Source organism: Heterodontus francisci, chromosome 2 (genome assembly GCF_036365525.1).
Source record: "Heterodontus francisci isolate sHetFra1 chromosome 2, sHetFra1.hap1, whole genome shotgun sequence".
NCBI classification, from domain to species: Eukaryota; Metazoa; Chordata; class Chondrichthyes; order Heterodontiformes; family Heterodontidae; genus Heterodontus; species Heterodontus francisci.
Genome location: NC_090372.1, coordinates 137,374,974 through 137,399,939, shown reverse-complemented (window position 1 = coordinate 137,399,939; position 24,966 = coordinate 137,374,974). Strand labels below are relative to the sequence as shown.

The 24,966-nt window shown below is 41.3% G+C and overlaps 1 protein-coding gene across 1 annotated transcript in view; it reads left to right on the top strand.

Annotated features, from left to right (window-relative positions):
* LOC137380783 (adenylate cyclase type 1-like) overlaps nt 1-24,966 on the top strand; it is a 430,168-nt gene that overhangs the window by 191,239 nt on the left and 213,963 nt on the right. The window contains exon 6 of the mRNA XM_068053137.1: nt 21,049-21,147. Coding sequence (XP_067909238.1) covers nt 21,049-21,147 — 99 coding nt within the window. The remainder of the gene's footprint in view (nt 1-21,048; nt 21,148-24,966) is intronic.

Genomic DNA, 24,966 nt, shown 5'->3' with positions numbered 1-24,966 from the left:
CCCTTTCTGGTCCATAATTGGCCCCACTCCTCCTTTTACCACAGGTGATAGTGAATTGGGCGCCCATTTTATATCTCTCCCGATTTTATTTCCATTGACCTCAATGGAAGTAAATGAGAGTTGAAAAATGGGGTGCTGATTCACTATCACCCATTTTATACCATCGCACAATGTCAAGATCTACCCTACCAACATTTCCACACTCATCTCTAACAGAACTTCCTCAATGAAATGCTCTCATGATCCACATCAGCGCACCTCCATACCAGAAATTAGAAGTTACAACCTGAGAGTTTGTTTTTGTATATATAAAAGAATAGATTTTGGTTATGGGATTATTATTGCCAATTATGTATCCACATTTTATGTCATATTTCATAATGCATTTAAAGTTAGCCTTTATAGGCAAACAGGATGGACATTGGTTCGCAGAGGATTATTATACCTGCATTCCAGACATTGCTAATGCACTAGTCATTTATCAACAGTGCAGCATAGGACAAAAAAAAAATCACCCCACACTTTCTAAAGCTGTGCTGTAAGATATGAAAAATGTGCTACCTCATACATCTCTCCCCACATCAAGGATTAATAACAGGTTAGCATTTTGTATGCACATTCATGTTGCTGGTTCCTGACTGTAGCACCTTTTCCTCCCCCACCTGTGCCTTCAAGGTTATTTGGGAGGTCCCGATAACCTCTTGCTCATCTCAGCAGTTATATCTGCTGACTGTTGCAGACTTTGCTATGGAGTTTATAAATATGTGCTCTATTTAATACCATGAATAAGGAACTGCATAACTCATGAGTGCCACAAGTGAGTGAACTATGAAACTCCTACTCTCAATGATGATAAATTTCATGTTTTTGTCTAACTACAGAGTAAATATTTATAAATTGCATAGCTTGAATTGCCTTGTGACAGCAGCCATCTCGTACAAGAAGGTAATTTTTGTTTTCTAATGGTGGTGGAGACTACACCTCATTACCAACCTGTATGTGGCTGGAAATGATTAGTTAGATTGACACGAGGAATAGGAAGCTTGTCCTGTTGCTCGACTTTCAAGTGATTGGAGGATTCATGTATGGTCATGGAATTCAGGACTGAACAAACGTACAGACCTAATATCAACCGCTGCCCAGATTGGACTATATTTTAATGAGTTTTCAATCCAAAGAGGCCCATTTAGTGAACAAGCTGCAAAACATCGCAAAAATCATTCATTTATTTATTTAGCAATTAAAACGGTATCTGCCTTACAATAAGTACTTTAAGTTCACATTCCTTCCAGTGGTTGCTGCATCCCTCCAGATCTTTCAAAGTCGATAAAGAGGGTAGCATTTCCCAGCCCATCATTAAGTCAATGGTAGCAGTTGAACAGGTAAGATGCCTTCTGAAAAGTGTGAGTTGTAACAGTATCACTCATTTCATCATCTGCTGCAAACAGGTCATGACTGTAATAACACAGATTGCTTGAGCATTAATAAAATGCTTCATAGAAAGTTATGTGATATGTCTAGAATTCACTGGTGACTTGGAGCTTCACTCATGAAACGGATATCACATTCCTCGACTAGTTACAAAGATATTATTGTTTGTGTAGTCATTCTGAAATATAGTATGCTAATATTCATAGCTGTGCAGGCAAAAATAGTATCAAAAGATCCTTATATACACTCAACAGGGGGCCCAAGTTCATGCAAGGCTCGCACAAGTTAAAACTAGCCTGTAATTCTTAAAGGCAAGCTTCACCACTGAAAGTGGAGATAAATTCTGGCTGCAGCAAGTGTTGGAACTGTCTTTGTAAGTGTGTCTCACAAGGAAGAAAATGTTGGAATTGAACAGCAGGCAAGAGAGAGGGCTCGCAGGTTCTTTAATGCAGTGCTGGAGGCCTTAGTCCAGGAGGTTGTAAAGAGGAGAGAGATCATGTTTCCACATGGGGCCAGGAGTCCCTCCAGGCACACACTGTGAAGGGAATGGGAGCAGGTAGCCACAGAGGTCATTGCAAGGAGTGTGGCCCCAAGGGCCAAGTTGCAGTGCCTCAAAATGTTCAGTGGCCTTACACAAGTGATGAAGGTCAGTAATTGCATCTTCAAAAGCCATATCCCACCCATTGAACGACCAACGTCACACATTGCTCAATGCACCACACCCCTATTACTCACCCATCATCAATCCCCAGCAATCAGGACTCATGCCTATCATTCATATTCTTCATCTCAGCCTCACACACAGACCACTGCTTCAAGCCTCACACTCACATCTCACAAGTCCCACATATCTCCAGCTATTCAGCTATGACATGTACATCACCCAAATACATTGCAACACACTCACTGACACACTTCCCTTGCTCTTGCAGGACAATGTGCCAAATAACAGGAGGGATCAGTAGAGGAGTGGAGGGGTGGGGGTGGGAGGGGGGAGACAGGCAAAACTCCATTTCCTGAACCCCCTTGGTGCTGTGAATTATTGGGCCAGCAGTGACGGAGGGCATTGCATTCAGGATGACAGTATGTTCCTGCTCATGAAACCTCTCAAATGCCTTCATTCTGTTCTCTGGTATGAATTACAAACTGCAGATAGTGTAACCATGAACATCTTGCTTTTTACCCACTCCCACTTCCCTCACCCCGACCCTCCCCTCTGCATTTATGCTTTCAGATACACAAGAACTGCTACCTGGTCAGCTAGTGCAGCCTCACCCTGAAGGGCATGAGGAACAACAGATGTCTGCTGTACAAGCCTCGTAGTCTGATTTGATACTTTCAGCCAGCAGCTCAGATACTGGCACTGCATGCACTTTAGAGGGTAGGGTAGAGGTAGGATCATCATGTGATGAGTCACCAGGCGTGAGTGGACGACAGCAAGTCCAGGGGAAAGAATAGCATGTGTGCCAGCTACCCGCAGATGATGACATCAGTGGGGCAACATACAGAAGTAGGCTGATGGGGATGCACACAGAGATGCTTGGTGCATTGGCAGGCCTTCTATTGAACCTGTTGTCACTGTCAAGGAGCATGGAGGAGTCCAGCTCCAACTTGGCACAGGGCTTTGTTCAGAGCTTGGAGCTCATCAGCCTGGAAATGGCCAAGTCCATGACAAAACTTGTGGACCCAGCCTTGATGCCGCATCTGATGGCTGATATTTCAGCTTCCATTGCAGCACACGCAGAAGCCACCCAATGTCTGAGTGCTGCAGTGGAAGCTCAGAGTGAGGTTACGAAATCGATGCTTGTTGGCATGCAAGACCAGCTTGGTGCCATGCAAGCTCAGACTTGTGGTGTATTGTTCATTTATTGTTCATTTGATATGCAGCGTATTGTTCATTTGAGGCCATAGTACATGCTTGGTGTAGCATACAAAATGTGGCACTGGAGAGAGTCGATAATAGAGATTCAGTTTACAGCAGCAATCTAGAAGGTAGTGCCATGTGTTTCTTCCAGAGAGTTGCATTAACAGATCTACAATGTGAGATCTTACAATGGTGACGAGGATGTGCATTTACTTTATAACCAGGCAAAATTTGCTCTGTTTTCAATCGTGAACTACAGGTAATGCAGATTGTCAAATATGGACAGTGTTGAGGTTTGTACACAGTAGGCCTTGTATCTTTGTACAACTAATGCAGGACAGACATTTTGTCTCATACCCCAATGCAAGGGTAATTTGGTCTGCTGAAACCTTAGGAAAGAATTTATTTCAGGCTTGCAGCACACCACAAGATGTATATTTGTTTCTTCCACCTGCCATTATTACTTTTGATGACTTCTGTGTGATAATGCCTACGGAACTCTATCCTTGATCACGCAGTATTGCTGCACTGACAATTAAGATGGCAACAGCTATTCCCAACCTATCACATTTTGACTACGCTCCGAGTTGTCATTCGTGTTCCCTTGTTGGCAGAAATGGTTGTGATGATTTGAAGATGCAATGGTGGGTTTTGAAATCACCGATGATAAGAGAAAAAACTTCACTATGGAAGTGAAGAATTGGAAAACATTTTTGAGATGCTTACACCTGCGCAAGACGACTATGATTCAGAAAAAAATGTACTAACAACTTATTTCTTATTTCACACCCAAGAAAAATGCAATATATGAAACAATTATTTTCTGATGATACAAGCAAGAATGGAATGAGACAATTGATCAATATTGCACAAGATTGAGACAACTGGCAACCAAATGTGACTTTGGGGACATCGAACATGGTGAACGGGAAATCAAAGCACAAATAATTGGAGGTCACCTTGTCAATTATGCAGAAAACCACTTGAGAAAGACAAAAAACTGTTAGAGCTGCTGGAGTTAGCAAGTTTGCTATCCCTTTCAGAGTCCAGAGCTGTTGAAGTTGAGGCTGCCAACAACTGTCACACTTCAAGCTCAACTCCTGTGAACAGTATTCACTGCTCAGGTGCAAGGCAACTGTAATATTCTGATAACTATCAAGGCTTAGAGTCTGACGGTTAAAATAACGGGAGCTTATTGAACACATCTTGCATCTAAGGTATCATCTACAACTATCTACAAGGTTCTGCACAGATTACATTACATCACATCCTGTCATGATGCACAGTCTATTTACATAATCTGTTCAGTAACAACCATATCATACATTATATTGCAGCAACCATCTGCAAAGCAACAATAGGCGTCTTGCAAACAGGACCATAACCTGTCCAAGCAATCCTTCGACTGTGGTGGTACTTATCCAAACCAATCAGTATTCCCTGCTGCTTGCAAGCAGTGTAAAGCTTTATGGGAAATTCAACCATTTTGTTCACATTTGCCACTTATCAGTAAAATCAGCTGTTCAGACCAATACTAGCAAAACAGTGAGAGAATGTAGCCAATGTAGAGATAGATGACCCTGAATATACTTTAGTGATCTCCTCCAGACACAGCAACCAGCCATGTGTGACAGTGAACATTGGCTGCTCAAAGATTGATGCTTTCATAGATACAGAGCATCTCTCAACGTCATGGGAGATAAAGCGTTCAACAAACTTCAGGACTACCCTATCCTTTGCAAACCAGGAATAAAAAAATCTTCCCCTATAACAGAAACAAACCACTGAAACTTCTTGGGAGTTTTTAAATGCCAGTGACATTCAAAGCCACCAGAATGAATGCTGTACTCTCTGTCATATCTGGAGAAAGTGACACGCTTGTCAGTTTCCACACAGCAGCAGATATGTGCTTGATTGCAGTCACATATGCAGTTCCTATGCATGCCAACATATTCTTGAACTGTGTGGTGACCACTTCATGGGTATCGGCAAACTGATGGGTGCTACATGCTAGCTGCATGTAGATCCCAAGGTGCGTCCAGTGTGTGTCAACATCGACAAATATAGTTCCATGTCAGAAAGCAGACAGAGAAGGAACTTCAGTCCCTGCTTGATCCTGACAACTTTGAGAATGTTAGGAATGAACTCATCCCATGCAAATTGTCAAGAAACTCAAGAGTGAGAACAAGATCAGAACCTACGTCGATAAACAGTCACCAAACCAAGCAATGCAAAGAGAAAGATATTTGACACTGGCAATTGATAATATCATAGGGAAAGTGAATGGTGCCAAACATTTTGCTAAACTTGACCTCAATGCAGGCTACTATCAAATCAAGCTTGAAGAAGAATTGAGGTACCTTGCAGTGTTCTCCACTCACATTGGGTTTTTTCGATACAAGAGGCTCAACTTTGGAGTCAACTTAGCAGCTGAGGAACTTCAGCACATGATTCAATCTGCACTGCAAGGACTTGAGGGTGCGCTAAATATCAGCGATGACATTCTCATCTACGGTCGCACTGAAAGTGAACTCGAGACACTCCTTCATGCATGCCTACAAAGTCTTGAAGAATGCAACTCACCCTAAACAAAGCCTGTTCAATGAAAGCAGAATTGAATTCTTCAGGTCATGTATTCAGCGGTGAAGGAATATCACCTGATCTACAGAAAGTGCAAACACTGCGGATTCTACGAACATGCATGAAGTCTGGAGTCTGCTTGGGCTCATCACATACTGCAGTCATTTCATTCCTGACCTCGCTATGCTGTCTGCCCCCCCTACTCAATCTGACAAAAGAGACCACCAAGTGGGAGTGGACTAAATCACACAAACAGGCTGTACACCAGATCAAGCAATGGTTGTCAGCAAGTTGCACAAAAGCCTACTTCGTTCTTGAGAAAACCACCCAGTTAGTTGTGGATATGAACCTGGTTGGCATTTCTCATACAGAAAGATAAAGCTGGTCACCCATCAATGGCAAGCAGATTAGTAATGCCTATAGATTTATTTAGATTTAGAGATACAGCACTGAAACAGGCCAATCAGCCCAACAAGTCTGTGCCGACCATTAACCACCCATTTATACTAATCCTACACTAATCCCATATTCCTACCACATCCTCACCTGTCCCTATATTCCCCTACCACCTACCTATACTAGGGGCAATTTATAATGGCCAATTTACCTATCAACCTGCAAGTCTTTTGGCTGTGGGAGGAAACCGGAGCACCCGGAGGAAACCCACGCAGACACAGGGAGAACTTGCAAACTCCACACAGGCAGTACCCAGAATTGAACCCGGGTCGCTGGAGCTGTGAGGCTGCGGTGCTAACCAATGCGCCACTGTGCCGCCCACCTGTAGAACAATGATATTTGAAAACAGAGAGAGAAGCACTTTCAATCACATGAGTATCCTACACTTTCATTTCTACTTGTAAGGAAGCGAGTTTGAAGTGATAACCAATCATAGGCCACTAGTGAGCCTGTTCAACAATCTGCATAGCAAACTACCTACTCGAATAGAACATTGGATACTCAAATTACAAGAGTACAAGTTCCGTGGTGAGTATCAGCCAGGCTAGCTTATCCCAGCAGGCTACCTTTTGTGCCATCCTTTGCCAACAATCAGTCCTACTAGTCACAAAGAACATACTGCTGAATGATATCTTAACTATGTGAACCTAAACGCAGTGCCAAAGTCACTAAAATTAACTGACATCAAAGTGGCAACCAAACAAGATGAAGCATGCAGCTATGTATGACAGCTATAGAATCACAAAACTGGAAAGATGTGATAGAAAGAGTGTCTACAAATGAAGTCGCTTGCAACTACAAGGTCTTCATAATGTTCAAAATTATCTCACCGTTTCCACCACTTCTCATCTCGTGTTACATGGCAACTGCATTGTTATTCCACAGTCATTGCAAGAATGTGTTGTAGAATTAGCACATGAGGGTCAGCAGGGAATTATCAAAACCAAGCAACTTCTCTGAGGAAAGGTATGGTTCCTGGGAATTGGCTGCATGGTGGAGCAAAAAATCAGTCAGTGTGTGCTATGTCAAGCAACCATAATGTCAGATTTTCGTGAGCCGCTCAACATGACTGAGCTACTGCAGGCCCATGGATTGAAATTAGCGTAGACTTCACAGACTTGCCCACTGACAAGCACTTGCTTGTTGTCATTGATGACGACAGCAGAGGGTACAGAGGAGATTTACGAGGATGTAAATCTACTACCACCCAGCAGATTCCCAGTTGCAGGAATAGTTATGTCTACCTCAGCGAAAGCAGTTATCCCAAAGCTTGACCAAATATTCACTTTGTTTGAAGTCAAACAGTGAGAAGTGACAATGGACCCCCATTCAACAGCAATGAGTTCAGTAAATTCACAATCTACCTGGGCTTCACCAGGAAAACATCACACCCTATTGGCCAAGAGCTCATGGAGAAGTTATGAGATCCATGCATACCTTGAAAAAGGTGATCTGTACAGCTACTACTGAGAGATAGCAATGGAAGCAGGAGTTGTATAGTTTTCTTTGCAATTACAGAGTGACTCCTCACTCGATCATGGGAAAGCATCCAGCTCCATTCATCTTTGCACATCCTATGCGCATACGTCTTCCTGAGCTACCCCTCAAAGCTAATGATCAACACGTTTGCAAGTTTGATTGAGGACAGAACAATCCCATGAATCATAGAAAGTTTACGGCACAGGAAGAGGTCACTTGACCTCTGTTCCGACCGAAAAACCTTCCACCCATTCTAATCCCGTCTTCCAGCATTTGGTCTGTAGCCCTGCAGATTACAGCACTTGAGCTGCATATCCGACTTCTTTTGAATGAGTTAAGGGTTTCTGCCTCAACTACCCTTTCAGGCAGTGAGTTCCAGACCCCCACCACCATCTGGGTGAAAAAACTTTTCCTCATCTCCCCTCTAATCTTTCTACCAATCACTTTAAATCTATGCCCCCTAGTCAATGATCTCTCTGCTAAGGTGACTAGAAACTTCACCTCCATTCTATCCGACCCCTCACAGTTTTGTACTTCGCAATCAAATCTCCCCTCAGCCTTCTCTGTTCCATGGAGAACAACCCCAGCCTACCCAATCTTACCTCATAGCTGCATTTTTCCAGTCCCAGCAACGGCCTCATAAATCTCCTCTGTACCCTCTATAGTGCAATTACATCCTTTCTAGAATGAAGTGACCAGAACTGCACACAGTACTCAAGTTGTGGCCTAACCAATGATTTATACAGTTCCAGCATAGCCACCCTGCCCTTATATTTTATACCTCGGCTAATAAAGGGAAGGATTCCATATGCCTTTTTAACCACCTATCCACCTGTCCTGCTATCTTCAGGGATCTATGGACATTTACTCCAAGGTCCCTCACTTCCTCTACACCTCTCTGTATTTTCCCATTAATCGTGTATTCCTTTGCCTTGTTTGACCCCCCAAAATGCATCACCTCACACTTCTCCAGGTTGAATTCCATTTGCCACTTTCTGCCCATCTGACCAGACCATCACTATCTTCCTGCAGCCTACAGCTATCCTCCTCACTACCTACGACAAGACCAATCCTTGTGTCATCTGCACACTTCTTGATCATGCCTCCACATTTACGTCCAAATTGTTAGTATATACCACAAAAAGCAGAGAACCCAGTACTGAGCCCTGCAGAGCGCCACTGGAAACAGCCCGCTAGTCACAAAAAATACCTGTCAACAATTACTCTTTGTTTCCTGTCACTGATTCAATTTTGTATCCACCTTGCTGCATTTCCCTGGATCCCATGGAATTTTATTTTTTTAACCAGTCTGCCATGTGGGACCTTGTCAAAAGCCTTGCTAAAATCCATGTAGACCACGTCAACTGCACTACCCTCATCTATCTTCCTTGTTACTTCTTCAAAAATTTTAATCAATTTGGTCAGACAAGATCTTCCCTTAACAAATCCATGCTGACTATCCTTAATTAATCTGTACTTTTCTAAGTGACAGGTTATCCTGTCTCTCAGATTAGATACCAATAATTTGCCCACTACTGAGGTTAGACTGACTGGCCTGTAATTATTTGGTCTATCGCTCGCTCCCTTTTTAAACAGAAGTACAATGTTAGCAGTCCTCCAATCCTCCACATCTGTATCCAGAGAGGACAGGAAAATGATGGTCAGATGTTCCGCTATTTCCCCTCTTGCTTCTTTTAACAGCCTGGGGTACATTTCATCTGGCCCTGGTTATTTATCAACTTCCAAGGATGCTAGTCCCATTAATATGTCCTCTCTCCTGTTGTGACCAGGTGAGAGAGGGTTCTAGGAGTTCCCTCTCAGCCTTTGCCTGGTTTAACCAAAACAGAGTTTAATTTTAAAAACACTGTTTGTAGCTCCCCCTCAGTGAATCCTTGTTCACTGCTTTCCAATTGCAAGGCAAAGAAATCAAATCAGACGGATTTTCTTAGATTTAAACAAGAAAGGTCGAAGTTTATTAGTCTTAAACTCTAATTCAGTTCATGACTACAAATATGCGACACGTCCAGGCTAGCATGCATACGCGATAAAGACGCACGCAGATAAAGACAGAAAAAGTAGAAAGAATAAAGGGGAAAAGTTTGAGGCAATAGCTGGGTGCATTTACTGTCCTTTGAGTTCAATGTGGAGTCTTTGGTTGCCAGTAAGTCTTGCTGTTCTTTGGGGCCCAGTGCACGCTGTAACTTGTTTTGATGTAGGAGTCTTTTCTCTCTTGAGGTTCAAGCGACTTCAGTGGGTCTTTTTCCATAATTATGTTAAAACTGACTGAATTATGATCACTACCACCATTCCTTCCACCTGCCCATCTTCATTTCCTAAAACTAAGTCTAAAAGTACACCCTCTTTTGTTGGACTTGCTACATACTGGCCAAAAAAGTTCTCCTGAATGCACCTCATAAATTCTGTTCCCTCAATTCCTTTCACACTAAAACTATCACAGTTAATATTGGGGTAGTTAAAATCCCTACTATCACTGCTCTATTGTATGAAAGCAAATACAGAGTGAAACATGAAGTTCAGAACTACACTGCTAAAGCCAGGAGACAAAGTGCTTGTAAAATGTGATGGTTATGTTAGAAAACAAACAACCCCTATGACATCCAACCATTTGTTGTGACCAACACAAAAGGATCACTGATCACTTCTAAGTGTGAATTGCAAATCATCACACAAAACGCTTCATTCTTCAAAGTGTTACAAACACCATCCACGTGCGTTGCCTACAATCCAGACATCGACATTTCAGATGAAGCACGTGAGTTAAATGAGACAACACCTGATGTCACAAGTTAATATCCTACTCATGCACAGAAACGTCCACCATACTTAAGTGCTTATGTTACAAATTGAAGTAATGTCCAAAAAGAACAATGTAAGCAAACCATTGAAACTCTCATTTATCAAGAAGGGGAAGAATGTCATCCATTGTTCATTTATTGTTCATTTGATATGTAATGTGCAGTTCATTTGAAGTCACCATACATGCTTGGTGTAGCATGCAAAATGTGACACTAGAGGGAGTCGATAATAAAGGTTCAGTTGACAGCAGCAATCCAGAAGCTGGTGTCATGTGTTTCTTAAAGAGATTTACAATCGCAGATCTACAATGTGAGATCTTACAAGACCGCTGTCTTCATGGCTGCAGATACCATTGCTGAAAGGGCTCACGCAGCAATCCAGCAATCTGTGCTCCAGCAAATTACTGGGATTGGTGAGGTGCTACCCCTTGGGAGTGGCAGTGATTCAGTGCTGCACAAACCTGCTGTTCTCTCTCAGGATGACAGCATTCATGCTCCTACCACTAGTACTCTGCCAATGCCTTGCTGTTGCTTCTCAGCTAACCAGCTGATACTGATACTGCTCATGCTGAGGTGTTGTAGTCCATAGCTGGGCCTCAAGACCCAGAGCTGCTTGAAGTCATCCTGCAAGGCCATCTGCAGTCTCTCAACTGAAAATTAGCAGCCTTTCACCAGCCATCCTGCAGCCACTGGGGTGGCACTGTGCAGGAGTTCTAGGCCAGGCAAAGGCACCCACAAGACAGGCACTAAGGGTGAATAGTTTATTTTTATATATAATATTGGAAGTGTTGTTGGATAAAACTGTTCTGGAATTTTTTTTATGGTGTCTTTTATTTCAGGCTTTTGGCCAAGAGGATGCTGTCTTTAGCAGAGGGATGTTAAGGTGGGGAATTCTGGAGCAATGGTAATGTGGGGACGTTTTCACTGGAACCGGTATCTGATGAACTGCTCACAGACTGCCTGTTTGGAGTGATGATCTCCCAGATGCATCCTCCCTTCCTCCTCCTCCTCCTCTTCCTGCATTTCCTCCTCCATTTCATCCTCCTCCTCCTCCCATTCTTTCTCATCTTCTTCTTCCTCTTGAGGTGCTCGTTGTAGAGCCAGTGCCAAGTGCTGTGCTCTCATTGTTGTCAGGTTGTGTAGAACGCAGCAGACCACCATGAATTTGGAGATGTGATCTGCCAAGTATTGTAGGGTTGCCCTTGAGCAGTCCAGGATGAAGAACTGCCATTTCAGTATGCTGATTTTTCGCTCTATGATGTTCCTGGTAGCAGCCTGGTTCACATTGTACAAGGATTGCCCATGTGTGGTTGGGTGATGGAGGGGTGTCATGAGACGCAACCCTCTGGTTTGTTGTGGTGGCTTGCATGGTGGGAATGGCTGTTTGCCACAAGATATAAGCATCGTGGCAGCTGCCAGAATTGTGGGCATTCACCAACAAAAACAACAACAGCAACTGGTATTTATATAGTGCCTTTAAAGTAATAAATATCCCAAGATGCTGCACAAGAGTTTTATAAAGCAAAATTTGATGTCGAGCCACAAAAGGAGATCTTAGGGCAGATGACCAAAACTTTGGTCAAACAGTAGATTTTAATGAGCATCTTAAAAGAGGAAAGTGAAGTAAGCGAGGCTGACAGGTTTAGGGAGGAAATTCCAAAGCTTGGGGCCGAGTCAACTGAAGGCATGTTCACCAATGTTAGAGCAAATAAAATCAGGGATGCTCAAGAGATCTGAATTAGAGGAGCATAGGTATCGCAGAGGGTTGTGGGGCTGGAGGAGATTACAGAGATAGGGAGAGGTGAGGTCATGGAGGAATTTGAAAACAAGGATGAGGTATTGCTTGACTGGGAGCCAATGTGTGTCAAGGAGCATAGGGATGATGGGTGAATGGAACTTGGTGCAAGTAAGGACATCGGCAGCAGAGTTTTGGATGACTTCAAGTTTACAGAGGGTAGAATGTGGGAGACCAGCCAGGAGTGCATTGGAACAATCAAGTCTGGAGGTAACAAAGGCATGAATGAGGGTTTCAGCAGCAGTTGAGCTGAGGCATGGGGGAAGTCAGTGTAGAATGTTCTCTGTGCATGGTCAAACACCAACTGCATGCTAAGGGAGTGGAATGCTTTGCAGTTTCGGTACATTTCCTCGTTGGAATGTGGCATCCGCAGAGCCACGTGGTGCAGTCAATGGCTCCCTGCACCATTGGGAATTCCACTATCCTGGAAAAGCCACATACCTGTTCTTGCAACTACCCTCTGCATAGAGGGAAGACAATGAAGTCTCCTCTCGTTGCGTACAGGGCCTCGCTGACTACTGATGCAGCAATGTATGGTACACTGAGAGATATTGGCAATGTCACCAGCTCCAGCCTGGAAGGATTGTGAGGCATAGAAATTGAGGGTGTTGGTGACCTTGACAGCTATGGACCTGGTGATCGAGGTGGCACAGTTCAGTAACCACCTCCTTAGTGCATTGTTGCCACCTCAGACACTGCTCCTGGCTGAGGTGGAGGTAGGAGAAGAGCTCTCAAGACCATAGGATGGGTATGGCCCTCTGTTGTGAGCCCTCCTCCTCCTCCTCCCCCTCTGCACAGCTTCTCTCTGTAGTCTGTGCTCCATCTCCCTGTTATGCTGCAGCTCAAGAGGGACTACAACTTTCGCATGAGTAAGAGCAAGCTTTCTGCTCAAGGGCCTTCAAAAACCATTCAACTCCTTGCAAAGGTCCAGCACCACTCCCATCTGACTCAAAGAACTTTTGACAGCTCCTCCAATGACAAGCACACATCACTTCCACTAAGTGTTACTTTGCAGCAGCAAAGTCAAAAGCACCTCACCTGAAAGTCGCCTGCTGGTGCCTTTAAACAGCACTTGTGGGGGCTCCCACGTAAAACTGAATGCGTGTTCAGCTGAGAGTGTTTAAGAGAGGGCGTTAACAGGAACTGAGAGGTCCATCAGGACAGATTGAGTGTCAAATCAACTTTCAACACAGATCCGCCCACTCTGCATGTTTCTGGCAAATGCATGGGACGCCCCCGCTTTCGCCCTTCCTAAGATGGTGATTGGCACGGGACACACCAGAAGTCAAGAGGCGGGGGCTCCCATAGCACCTCGACCAGCAGCACTGCACAGCTGAATTTTGTGGCTTCTTGGTCACAGAGTGGTATTAAAAAAGTCCTATCACTGCCTTTCCATTCCCACAGCTAGATCTTGGTGATTGGTACACAGGCTACATTCATAGTGAAAGAGAGTAAAACATAATCAAAGCACCTGTAATTTTTTTTTAAGTACTTCTGAGTTATGATCTCAGTTTTCATATAACTACAATTCTGTTTGACAGATATTGAGCTTTTAACGTCTTTGTTTCCAAGAGGTTTTATTTTACGCTGTGGTATTTTAGTCATTGCTATTGTTCTCATAATGCTCATAATGGCCCAGTCACTGGGAATTTTACTCAGTCACAAATGCCATAGATTTGTAACATAAACAAAACTGTACAGTAGCATTGTTAAAAAAATGCACTTTAATTTACTGAAATAGCTGTTTTCTATTTAACACTTTTTTGTTTTGCTTATTATAAATGTAAATGCTGTACTCATGAAAATAAAACAAGCAATATTTGATTTTAAATTTCACATAAAAATAATTGTAAATTAGAAAGAATGGGTAGAGTTTCCACTTCCACTAATAAGTGATAACGTCAAAAATTGCAGCAAAAGGTTTTGGAGCTTTAATTCTATCTTTTAATATTACTTGATATATTTGAGTGGTTATATTACAGATTTACCACAAAAAATAAGCATTCTTTTCTTATCTGTGTCAATCCACCAACTGTTTGTAACCCAATTTTAAATGACTGAAATATACAAACTATTTTCTTGTTAGATCAGGGTAAAGTAGTCAGTTCCTTTCATCAATTAAAAAAAAATTAAAAACCTTTCAAAACATACTGTTGGTGTCCTTATGCCCAAAACATCCAGCTGAAATTTTGGAGTCTCCTTGAGGGCCTGCCAACGATACAATTAGCAGAAATGCCCAATGGTAATTAATTCACTCTGCTGGCATGGCCAGTTTTGTGGGCGGGTTCTGCTTCTGGCATGATGCTTTTTGAACTAGTGCAAAAGATTGTGGGCAATGCTGTTGATGTGGTGTACGTGGACTTTCAAAAAACATTTGCTCAAGTGCCACACAACAGACTTGTGAGCAAAGTTATAGCTCATGGAATAAAAGGGACAGTAGCAACATGGATACAAAATTGACTGAGTAACAGGAAACAGAGAGTAGTGGTCAATGGATGTTTTTCGGGCTGGAGGAAGGTTTGTAATGGAGTTCCCCAAGGATCAGTGTTAGGACCTTTGCTGCTCCTGATATATATTAATGACCGAGATCTTGGCGTACAGGGCACAATTTAAAGATTTGCTGATGATACAAAACTTGGAAACATTGTGCACTGTGAGGAGGATAGTGTAGCACTTCACAAAGGCATAGACGGGTTGGTGAAATGGGCGGACAGGTGGCAGATGAAATTTAATGTGGAGAATTGTGAAGTGCTTCATTTTAAAACGGGAAGAACATGGAGAAACAATATAAAATAAAGGGTGCAATTCTAAATGGGGTGCAGGAGCAGAGGGACCTAGGTGTATATGTGCATAAGTCTTTGAAGGTGGCAGGACAGGTTGAGAGAGTGGTCAAAACTGGGCTTCATTAATAGGGGCATAGAGTATGAAAGCAAGGAAGTTATGTTAAACTTTTATAGAACACTGGTTTGGCCTCAACTGAAGTAATGTGTCCAGTTCTGGGCACCACACTTTAGGAAAAATGTGAAGGCATTTGTGAGAGTGGAGAAACGGTTCTCAGGAACGGTTTGAGGGATGAGGACCTTCAGTTATGTGGATAAATTGAGGAAGTTGGGGCTGTTTTATTTGGAGAAGAGAAGGTTGAGAGGAGATGTGATAGAGGCATTCAAAATCATGAGGAGTCTGGACAGGGTAGATGGGGAAAAACTGTTCTCATTGGTGGAGGGATTGAGAACAAGAGGGGACAGATTTAAGGTAATTGGCAAAAGAAGCAAAAGCGACATGAGGAAACGCTTTTTCATAACCTGGAATGCACTGCCTGAGAGTGTGGTGGAGGTTTGTTCAATTGAGGCATTCAAGAGGGAATTGGATTGTTGTTTGAAAAGGAAGGATGTGCAGGGCTATGGGGAGAAGGCTGGGGAATAGCACTAGGTAAATTGCTGTTTTGGAGAACTGGCGCAGACACGACAGGTGAAATGGCCTCCTCTGTGCTGCAACAATTCTGTGATTCTGTGAAATTCGGTTGCGCTTAACGTAATTTCTGCTTAAAATTCCATGATCTTTTGCGCCAGTTAGACCGAAATGGGGAGATTTGCCCTAATCAAAAAAGCACAATAAAGCAGAAACTCCAAGCCAGTGTATTTAATCTAACTTAATGGCCCAGATTTTGCTGTAGTACGGCATCTAATGGCATCTACCATTAGTTAGACCTCCCCTTGCACATTTAGATTGTTAATACTTTGCGTGGCAAGTTGCTGAAAGTGCAAGCTGATAACAGTGCAGTGCAGGAAACAGGGCATCGGAGATCTGAATGAACAGAGCAAGCAACTGGGAATCACCTTAAAACAATTACACTGAAGCATTGTGAAATTAGCAGCATAATGACTGAGAAAGAAGTTGAATGAGAGTGGGTGAGTTCAATATTAAGTCAGGTGCAGAAAGAGAAGTGAGGAGAGGGAATGAAAGATTGGGTTAAGAGAAACAAACAAGAGACAGAAAGGAAAAGTAAAAAATAAATTACATTAAATTAGACATTTTTAAAATCTCCAACAACAACAATTAACATGCTAGTAATAGTTAATTTTCAGTGCCATAGAGGTTGATTGGAAGTAATTAACACATATCACTTGGTTAAAAGGGTATTTAACCTTGAAATGATAAGACTTAACTTTGTGGTAGGTTTAGTTCATTTGTAGCATGCAAATATCAAAACTTCACACTATTCAATAAATTCAATGGTGAGACGAATACCGAGATTGAACACCTCTTCAGCAGTTTCAGTATCTTTGCATAAATAATGGAGAGCATCTTTGACCTCACTGTAATTTTAAAGCAAAATCTGACCCAATGTAATTGAAAGCATTAGGGCTAATTCCACAATCCTTGTATTCCTGGCAGAGAAGCCATTGTCAAAAGAAGAGTTAAGTGGAGTTGGAACTAGAATACTGTAATGCCAATTCTCTGGCTGATTTTTTCCACCAGCAGAGTTCTTGCTCAGAGTGTAGCACCACAGAATTAACTCTATCGTTTTAATTTTAGAATTGTGTTCACTTTGTGAGAATTTTTGAACAAGAATTAGGAACAATAAAGCAGTTGCAAGTAATGCATTTATTTCTAAAGATAATGGGATGAATTTATTTGGGGTTTTCCTGATCGTCTGCCACAATTTTACTGAAACAGCCATGGAAACCCTGGTTAAACAGCAGAAACAGCCATTTTTCCTGGGGATTCCATGACTTTACCACTTGAGAGAACCCCCAATATCCTAATTGCCGATACAAATGAGTTGGGGAGGTCCGAGCTTCAGTTTCTAGTCTCTGCTGTGTTAGCCAGCCTCAGCTGGGAGAGTGAGAGTGATACAGTTAGCCTCAAAGCTCCTAGGATAGGAAAGGGAAAACTAGTGCAGGTTCCTGCTCAAGAACATTATCCAATGATCTTTGATGGAAGGTGTGCATGTGTGGATCGGCAGTGTTGTTGTGTAGGATTAAGTAGCCTTTTGACAGCACTCGCCAGGTTGACCCTTGAATAGCCACTTGGGTAAGGCACTGGATAGCTATTGATGTTTGTGAAGCTGTATCCAGTACAAATCAGTGTTTTCAGAACAGCAAATGAAAAATTGGAAAAGCAAAACAAAATCCTAAACTGTAAAAAATAATCAGTCTCAACATATCATAAATGTAACTTTATAAGAATGACTAAATTAAAACAAAAGCTGAGGGTTTCTTCATTTTACTGCATAATATTTGTCTCATCAGTAATGTTTATTGTACAAGGTCATTGACCATCTACATGGAAGCTGCAATTAGACTGAAGTCCTGTGTTCCTTAATAATTATTAAGAAAATGAATAACATTTTTTAATATAAAACAGAAAGTGCTGGAAATACTCAGCAGGTCTGGGAGCAACTGTGTAATTTATTTTATTTTAGTTTGTTGCATCATTCAATTTTTTTTACCATGTGCCTACCCACTGTTTTATTCATGTTTGTGCTTTTGGCTAGGGCTTTCATTATTCTGTCATTTAATACCCTCTCTGCACTAACGCTTTGTCTTTCACTACACCATTAACACACTCTTTGCCTTTGCTCCATGACCTCCTTGTCAGCTATTCTCTGTGACCCTCTGTCCGATCACCTTCCCTTTTGTTCTCTTTTGCCCCACCCCTGCTTTATTTGATTAAAACCTATTACATTTCTAACCTTTGCCAGTTCTGATGAAAGGTCACTGACCTGAAACGTTCATTCTGCTTCTCTCTCCACAAATGCTGGCAACCTGCTGAGTATTTCCAGCACTTTTTGTTTTTATTTCAGATTTCCAGCATCTGCAGTATTTTGCTTTTATAACTTTTTTTTAGTTTGCTTTCCAATGTAACATTGGATTAAAAAATATATGTCATAGTTTTCAAGATAATGATCCAAACACTTTGTTGAAGCATAAAATAATCTAGGTGATGCTGTGTCATGGCTTTTACTGAGAGTCATGCTATGGTGCACTATTTGCCTAATGATGCAGACAGTAGAATAAATGTAGAATGGTTTATCGAGTCATTACTCTGTGGTGTAATGTGAAGGAAACAGTAGGATACCTGGAAGTTAAAGTCAAATGTTTGACTGAGTTGTAACAGAACAATTGAAAGCTTTATTGTCTACTTGTTGGTAACATGAAGGTGCTCGCTGTTTCACATATTGCGTAATGTATTAGGAAAATTATTGAGGACAGAAAGGGCATGAAAATCAAAGCTGAAGGGCTCCTTAATTAAATGAGGATGAATGGATGCGAAGGTGCTTTGTGTTGAACCAGCCATGGAGAACGAGGGAATATGACAATATGATATCTAAATGCACATTCCATTTGCAGAATTACTTCAAGTTTAGACTTATGAGGACACAATTATCTAGGTCACTGAATGTGGACTTGGTTGAAGCATTTAAACTAGACAGATAGGCTGAATTTTACCAGCCCCTTGGCACTATGGGCCGCGGCGGGGAGCTCCATAAAATTCAGCAGGGAGAGGCCCGCCTCAACCCCCAACGTCAAGAAGGGCCCGCCGCATATTACCAGCGGCGGGGCCTTCATCTAAATATTTAAATGAACAATAATGAGATTTAAATTAACTTACCTGCAGGCGGCGGCCGTCCCACTTCGATTTTACGTCCGCCAAATGCACCTCACACGTATGGAGTTCCGAGGTGAGAACCTGGTGGAGAGGGGGGAGGAATAAAATTTTCAGGGTAGGAGTGGGTGGGGGAGCAGGAAAAACTATTTTTATTGGCTGTGAGTATGGTGGGAAGGAGTTGAGGGTCAAAGGGAACAAATTTCGGGGGGACAGTTTGGGATATTAAAAGTTTATTATGGGGGAGAGGGCAATTAATATAGAAATTACCCATTGGGGGGGTGGGAGACGGGATTTAGAGTTCATATTAAAATTTATTTTCATTTCCCAGAGATCGGGATCTTCAAATTTTAAAATGTTACTGAAGGGCTTGAAGCCCTTTAAAAATTGTGCTGGCGCATGCGCAGTGGCACCGGACGCGGTTGCCATGGATGTGGCTGTCGCCCCCTCTACATCATCGGGGGCAGCTGCTCTGCACGCTCTATTTAAATCAGCCTCCGACGATGTAGAGGGGGCGCCAGCCACGTCCATGGCAATGGCGTCCTGCGCCACTGCGCAGGCAGCAGCACAATTTTTAAAGGGCTTCAAGCCCTTCTGTGTCGGAAGGCTGCCGAGTTCAAAGCGCAATAAAATCCAGCCCAGATTTCTAAGTTTACAATGAACTTTGTCTCAAAGTCAAAGAGGAGTTGAAAGTAGTCTGAATGAGTACTGTGCATTAACCAGACTATGAGGGTAAGCTTGATGGGTTGAATTGATTGTATTTGCTTCTACTGTTTTTGTAATATAGTGCTCATGTGCTGGTTTGCAACATTTTTAATTTCCTTGCAATGAAACAGCAAATGACAATCTAATTAAAGAAGTAAGTTTAAAGTTAGATCTTACATATAGCATGTGCTGTTTTAAGACTGTGTAGAAGACTATTGAATGAAAGTTATTCTAGCAGCAAGGAAAAAGTGGTAAGCTTCAAAGCTTTTGTTCCTGATACTAATGTGTCTTCATCAAGTGATCAGTATACAGCAAATTCTCATTTAAAATGATCTTAGGAAATGTTGACAATGGATGGCAGGCTTTAATCAGATATTTAAAAGTGTTCTGGACCTGGAAAAGGTTCTTTGTTTGACAGACGTTGTTGCAGATATAAAAGTGGATGACAAATCTTCAATACCAGATCTGAGTTGAGAAATATGCCATGGAGATTGAATTGGGTAAATTAGATGTGTGCAAATTGGCATCCTGCCTATTAAGAGGCACATAGAATAATTTTCTGTTCTTTTTTTTTTGTAGTCTGTATAATGCCACTGCTGCAGCCATGTTTTGCTCTGGTCTTGGGGATTGGTCTGACCTGACAATTCATACTCCTGCAGCAGTTAATGAAATTGCTTGTCAGGCAGCAGGTGAATTTTGGTAATCATGTGTAAATACGAGATACCTCAAACCAGGGAGCCTGTCTGTATCTCTTGATTCTTGCAATCCATGGTTTTAAAATCCCTGTGACTGCTTATCAGGAGTCAAACTATCTGTAGAGGATACAAATATTAATGTTTTAAATATGCCAAATTTGCCCAACAATAATTTTCCTAACTTTTAATTTCCTAATGAAATACTTAAAGCAGAAAATAATCAGACATCAAGCTTAATGGCATTTAAACCAACTCTTAAATCACAATGAATAGTAGTTAACACACTGGGATGACTGCTGCTTGCCTGGTGATACTTTAACAAATCTACTGTGATCTTAATCACAGGAAGAGCTACACTCTCACTTGGAAGCAGTAATGACAGCTTAAAGGAGAGCAGTTCAGAACTTGTCAGACACTTGCTTGGCTTAACTCTTATAAACTGATCTGCTTAAGGGCTGCGGTTTTAATAAGACTGCTCCTAAACCATGAAATATCTCCTATCCACAACTTGGATATAATAGACATATTAATTCCATAATATATGGGAGTAGAGCGGAAGAGTGTGGAATCAGGTCAATCTCTGGTCTTTCTAGCAGCTCCTTACTCCTCCTCCTCCAGATCCAGGGAGCATTCGTTTAAGCAGTTTGTGTGTCCTAAGAAGAGTCCTCAGAAGCACCGATTCTCTGCATCCTCTTCCAGTTGTCTCATGGAACCACGGTAAGTCCTTTTCTGTTGTCCCGCTCAATCAATTAGCACCATTGATCCTATTCCCAGTAAATCATTTTGTTCAAGCCCAACTCCCAGTGTTAGTGACTCATTGACAGTATCATTACCAGATCATTTGTTATCAGTACTGGAAAAGATTTTATACAGAGTATTTAGGAGACCGATTAGTCTTGGTTTGCATAAAGGAGGTCTTGAGAATCCTATCTACTGTTCAGTCTTTCTTATCTCATGCAAGTCTCATGTTACTTAACACTTTCTCCTGCCGTAAGTGGCCGGTGAGCAACCTTGAACACAAAATCTGTGTTGCTCCATTTTCCTGGATTCTGGAACGTATTTCTGCACCAGATATCAAGAGTTGGGGGGCTATTATTTGCTCAGAAGAATTTCTGTCAAAACGTTTCTACAAAAACCTCAAAACATGTGCAATAACTTCAGCTGCATATTCCTAGCAAACCTTCCTTCCAAATGAGATGTTTCTTACTTTTCTGGGTATAGCTATTCCAGTGGAAAGCCATGATGTTTTGGCTCTCTATGTGCCCAAGCAAATTTCCTGTGCTGCATTATGTCTATCTCTTCTGATTTATATGTCGATCAGCTTCTCTGTTTGCAGCAGATTTATTGAAGGCTATCTATATCTATTTAAAAGTACTTTGTAGGCACTAAAAGTTTGTACAGAGCCTTCCCTCTTGGTTTGATGTCCTCACATTCTGTTATTCCATTCTGCGTCTTTTGCACTTGCTCCTTTGCACTCAGTTGTCTACCATTCAGGATTCACTCCCAGTTTTCCTTCCAATTGCCAATTTTGAGATCTTAGCTTAAAAGCTGGGATCCACTACTATGCTTCTTACTACCACCATGGTATCTAGGTGAGCTGCACAAGCCTTGATAAACCAATTGAAGCTTGAATCGGTACGGGCAATCTTTTATGTGAATTGGAATTAGTTCCCATATAACTTATATTAGTTGTCCTTAAAGTAATCCCTTTGGCCATGTTTGAACCTGAAGATCCATGGCATTCCAGATTCTTGGCAACCATCTTCAAGACGGACATGCAAACAAAACATGTTGAGAGCTGAACCATCCTGAAGATATTAAAGCAATTTTGGAATGCAGTTTGCAAGAAGAATTTTAGGTAAAAAGTGACAGAACTGAGTAACTAATCTTTAAACAGCTTGTGTACCTTAACGTGGAATTTTATAATGAGATTACAATCAATGGTCATGCTGTGTACCATATATCTGAAGATAGGTACCGTTGGAAGGCAATGCAATATGTTCCAGCTGGAAAAAGATTATGAGGGTGACCAGAGTTAAGATATCGAAACTGTGATGCAAATGAAAGATGGCATGAGGAGCTGGCAGGAAGGACAGCATGGTAGTTAGGGTTTGTGGCATCCATGGCCAGCCCAGTTATGATGATTGCCTCACTAGATTTTTATAGCAATAATAAGTCACCCATGACTTCTTACCATTCAGTAGAATTTATTTGATTCCTTTCAGACACCTTATGCATGAATCATAGCCTTTTCTCACCTCATCAAAACATTCTCAGATGGAAATAGAAAAATTTTGATGTTCACGAGTGACCTGGTTTCTTGCCTTCTACTGCCTGTACACATGATCCTTCAGAGCCGCATCCTCTTTTGCAGGAGATAGAATTATATCTGTAGAGGTAGTTAGAACATTGAAACATATTCAGTTTCTATTTTATACCTTGGTAGGCTATCTTGAAAATTTAATTTTAGTTCCAAAATGTTCTCCCTACCAAGAAATCCTCCTGTGTTACTTCTGCTTTTGGTCACAAGTTCTCTTACTCTTGTTAAGAAAAGCCTTCTGGTAGCTGAACATTCTGAATGAAATATACTTCCAGGCTCAATAGGTACTTACTTTCAGTAAATATGGTCACAAAGGAATCTCCTGTTTCAGTCTACACTGTTTGAATTATTCCTTAACCTGGCAGCCAGGAATGGACATGTTAACATAAATAACTTTGTCTATTTTGCATTATATCAGTTTAGCCATTTGATTTCCTTTATTGACCACTGCACCCTTAATCCTAACCTTCTGGTCCATTATATGTGCAAAAATAGATTTCCTTTGTTAAGTCCCGTGCTGTTTCCTTAGTGAGAAAACCTTACCATCAGTGGTTGTTCAAAAAACAAATGAAATAGTTACAAAAATTTTGTCTGCTTTTCCAGCTTATTTCCACTAATTTTTAATATTACTGAGTCCCATAGCATGAGAGCTAATTAGAAAAGGTGAACTAATAAAATTGTTTAAGCATCCTAAACTGCTGATTGTAATGACTGTATATAATGCTTTAATTCAGCTCTTTCACACCATCAGGCTTAGTAACTACATTAATCCAGTACTACCAACTACATCATTGTCACTTTGCAGTTAAATAAAAGTATATCAAAAATACAAAAGATTCAAAAGTTACTTTTAATTTTCTGTATTTTCTGGTATTTAAAAGAAATGTTAAGAGTGAGACTCTCACATAAATTGTTGTCTTTTTAGCAAAGGAACATCTTCAATCAAGGGCCATTCTTTCCTTTGGCCCTCCCAACACATACTTGGAGTGCATGGAAGGAAATTGTGCATTCTCCCCCCACCCCACGATTGACTTTTTACCCATTTATGTTCAAGGATCCTCTACAACTCACCCTGTTCACAAGAAGATATTCTTATATTATGCTTCTCATAATTTTTCTATTTGTTTAAAGACATAAAAAGCTGAGATAGCCCCTGATCAATTCATTGACATCTGAGTAAAAGAATTTTAGGCTTCTATTTATTGTGGATCTCAAGTCAAGAGCTTGAAAAAAATCTCCTTTCAGGCGAAGAGTTCATTTTAGATAGAGAGGTGTAAAACTGATATCAGAAGTCCCTTACACCTTCATAAATTTAAGGTGCTGACATTTCTATTTTTCTGAAAAATGGATGCAATGGCAGAATTTTGTCATAATTAATGAGCTATTAATGAAATTGCAGCATTGCATATTTTCAAAATGTAGTTCTGAGAAAACAATTTTGTTAGCAGCAATGTGTAAAAAAAAGAAACTGATCACAAAATGCCCATCATAATGATACTTTAACAGTTTGCAAGAAGCTAATTTACTACTTAACTGATATAATTGAGAAAAAGCCTCTTGATTAAACTATAGCATGCACAATTGCAGCAGAAAACAACAAAATGCCAGCAGAGAAAAGAAGATTTTATTGTTCAGGCAATGCAATTGCTGGTGACCTCTGTAGTGCATTTAGGTAGCGCCTTTTGTGGCCTCAGGACATCCCAAAGCACTTTAAAGCTAATTAAATACTTTTGAAGCATTGTCCCTGTTGTAATGTAAAAAAATGCAACAACTAGTTTGCACACAGTAAGTACCCACAAACAGTAATGAGATAATGATTAGATAATCTGTATGAGTGATTTTGGTTGAGGGATAAACGTTAGCCAGGTTATCGAGGAGAACTAAAAAGAAATAACTTGCATTTATGTAGCACATTTCACAATCTCAAGATGTCTCAGAGTGATTTACATCCAATGAAGTGTTGGAATGTAGAAACTAGAACACCCAATTTTTGCATAGCAATCTCCCACGAACAATAATGTGATAATGACCAGATAAATCAGTTTTAATGATAGACAGTTGAGGGATAAATATTAGCCAGAACACCAGGGTTTCCCCTGCTCTTCGAAATTATGCTATGGGATATTTTACGTTCAACTGAAAGGACAGACAGAGCCTTGGCTTAATGCTTTGTCCGAAAGACGACACCTCCAGCAATGCAGTGTTCCCTTTGTACT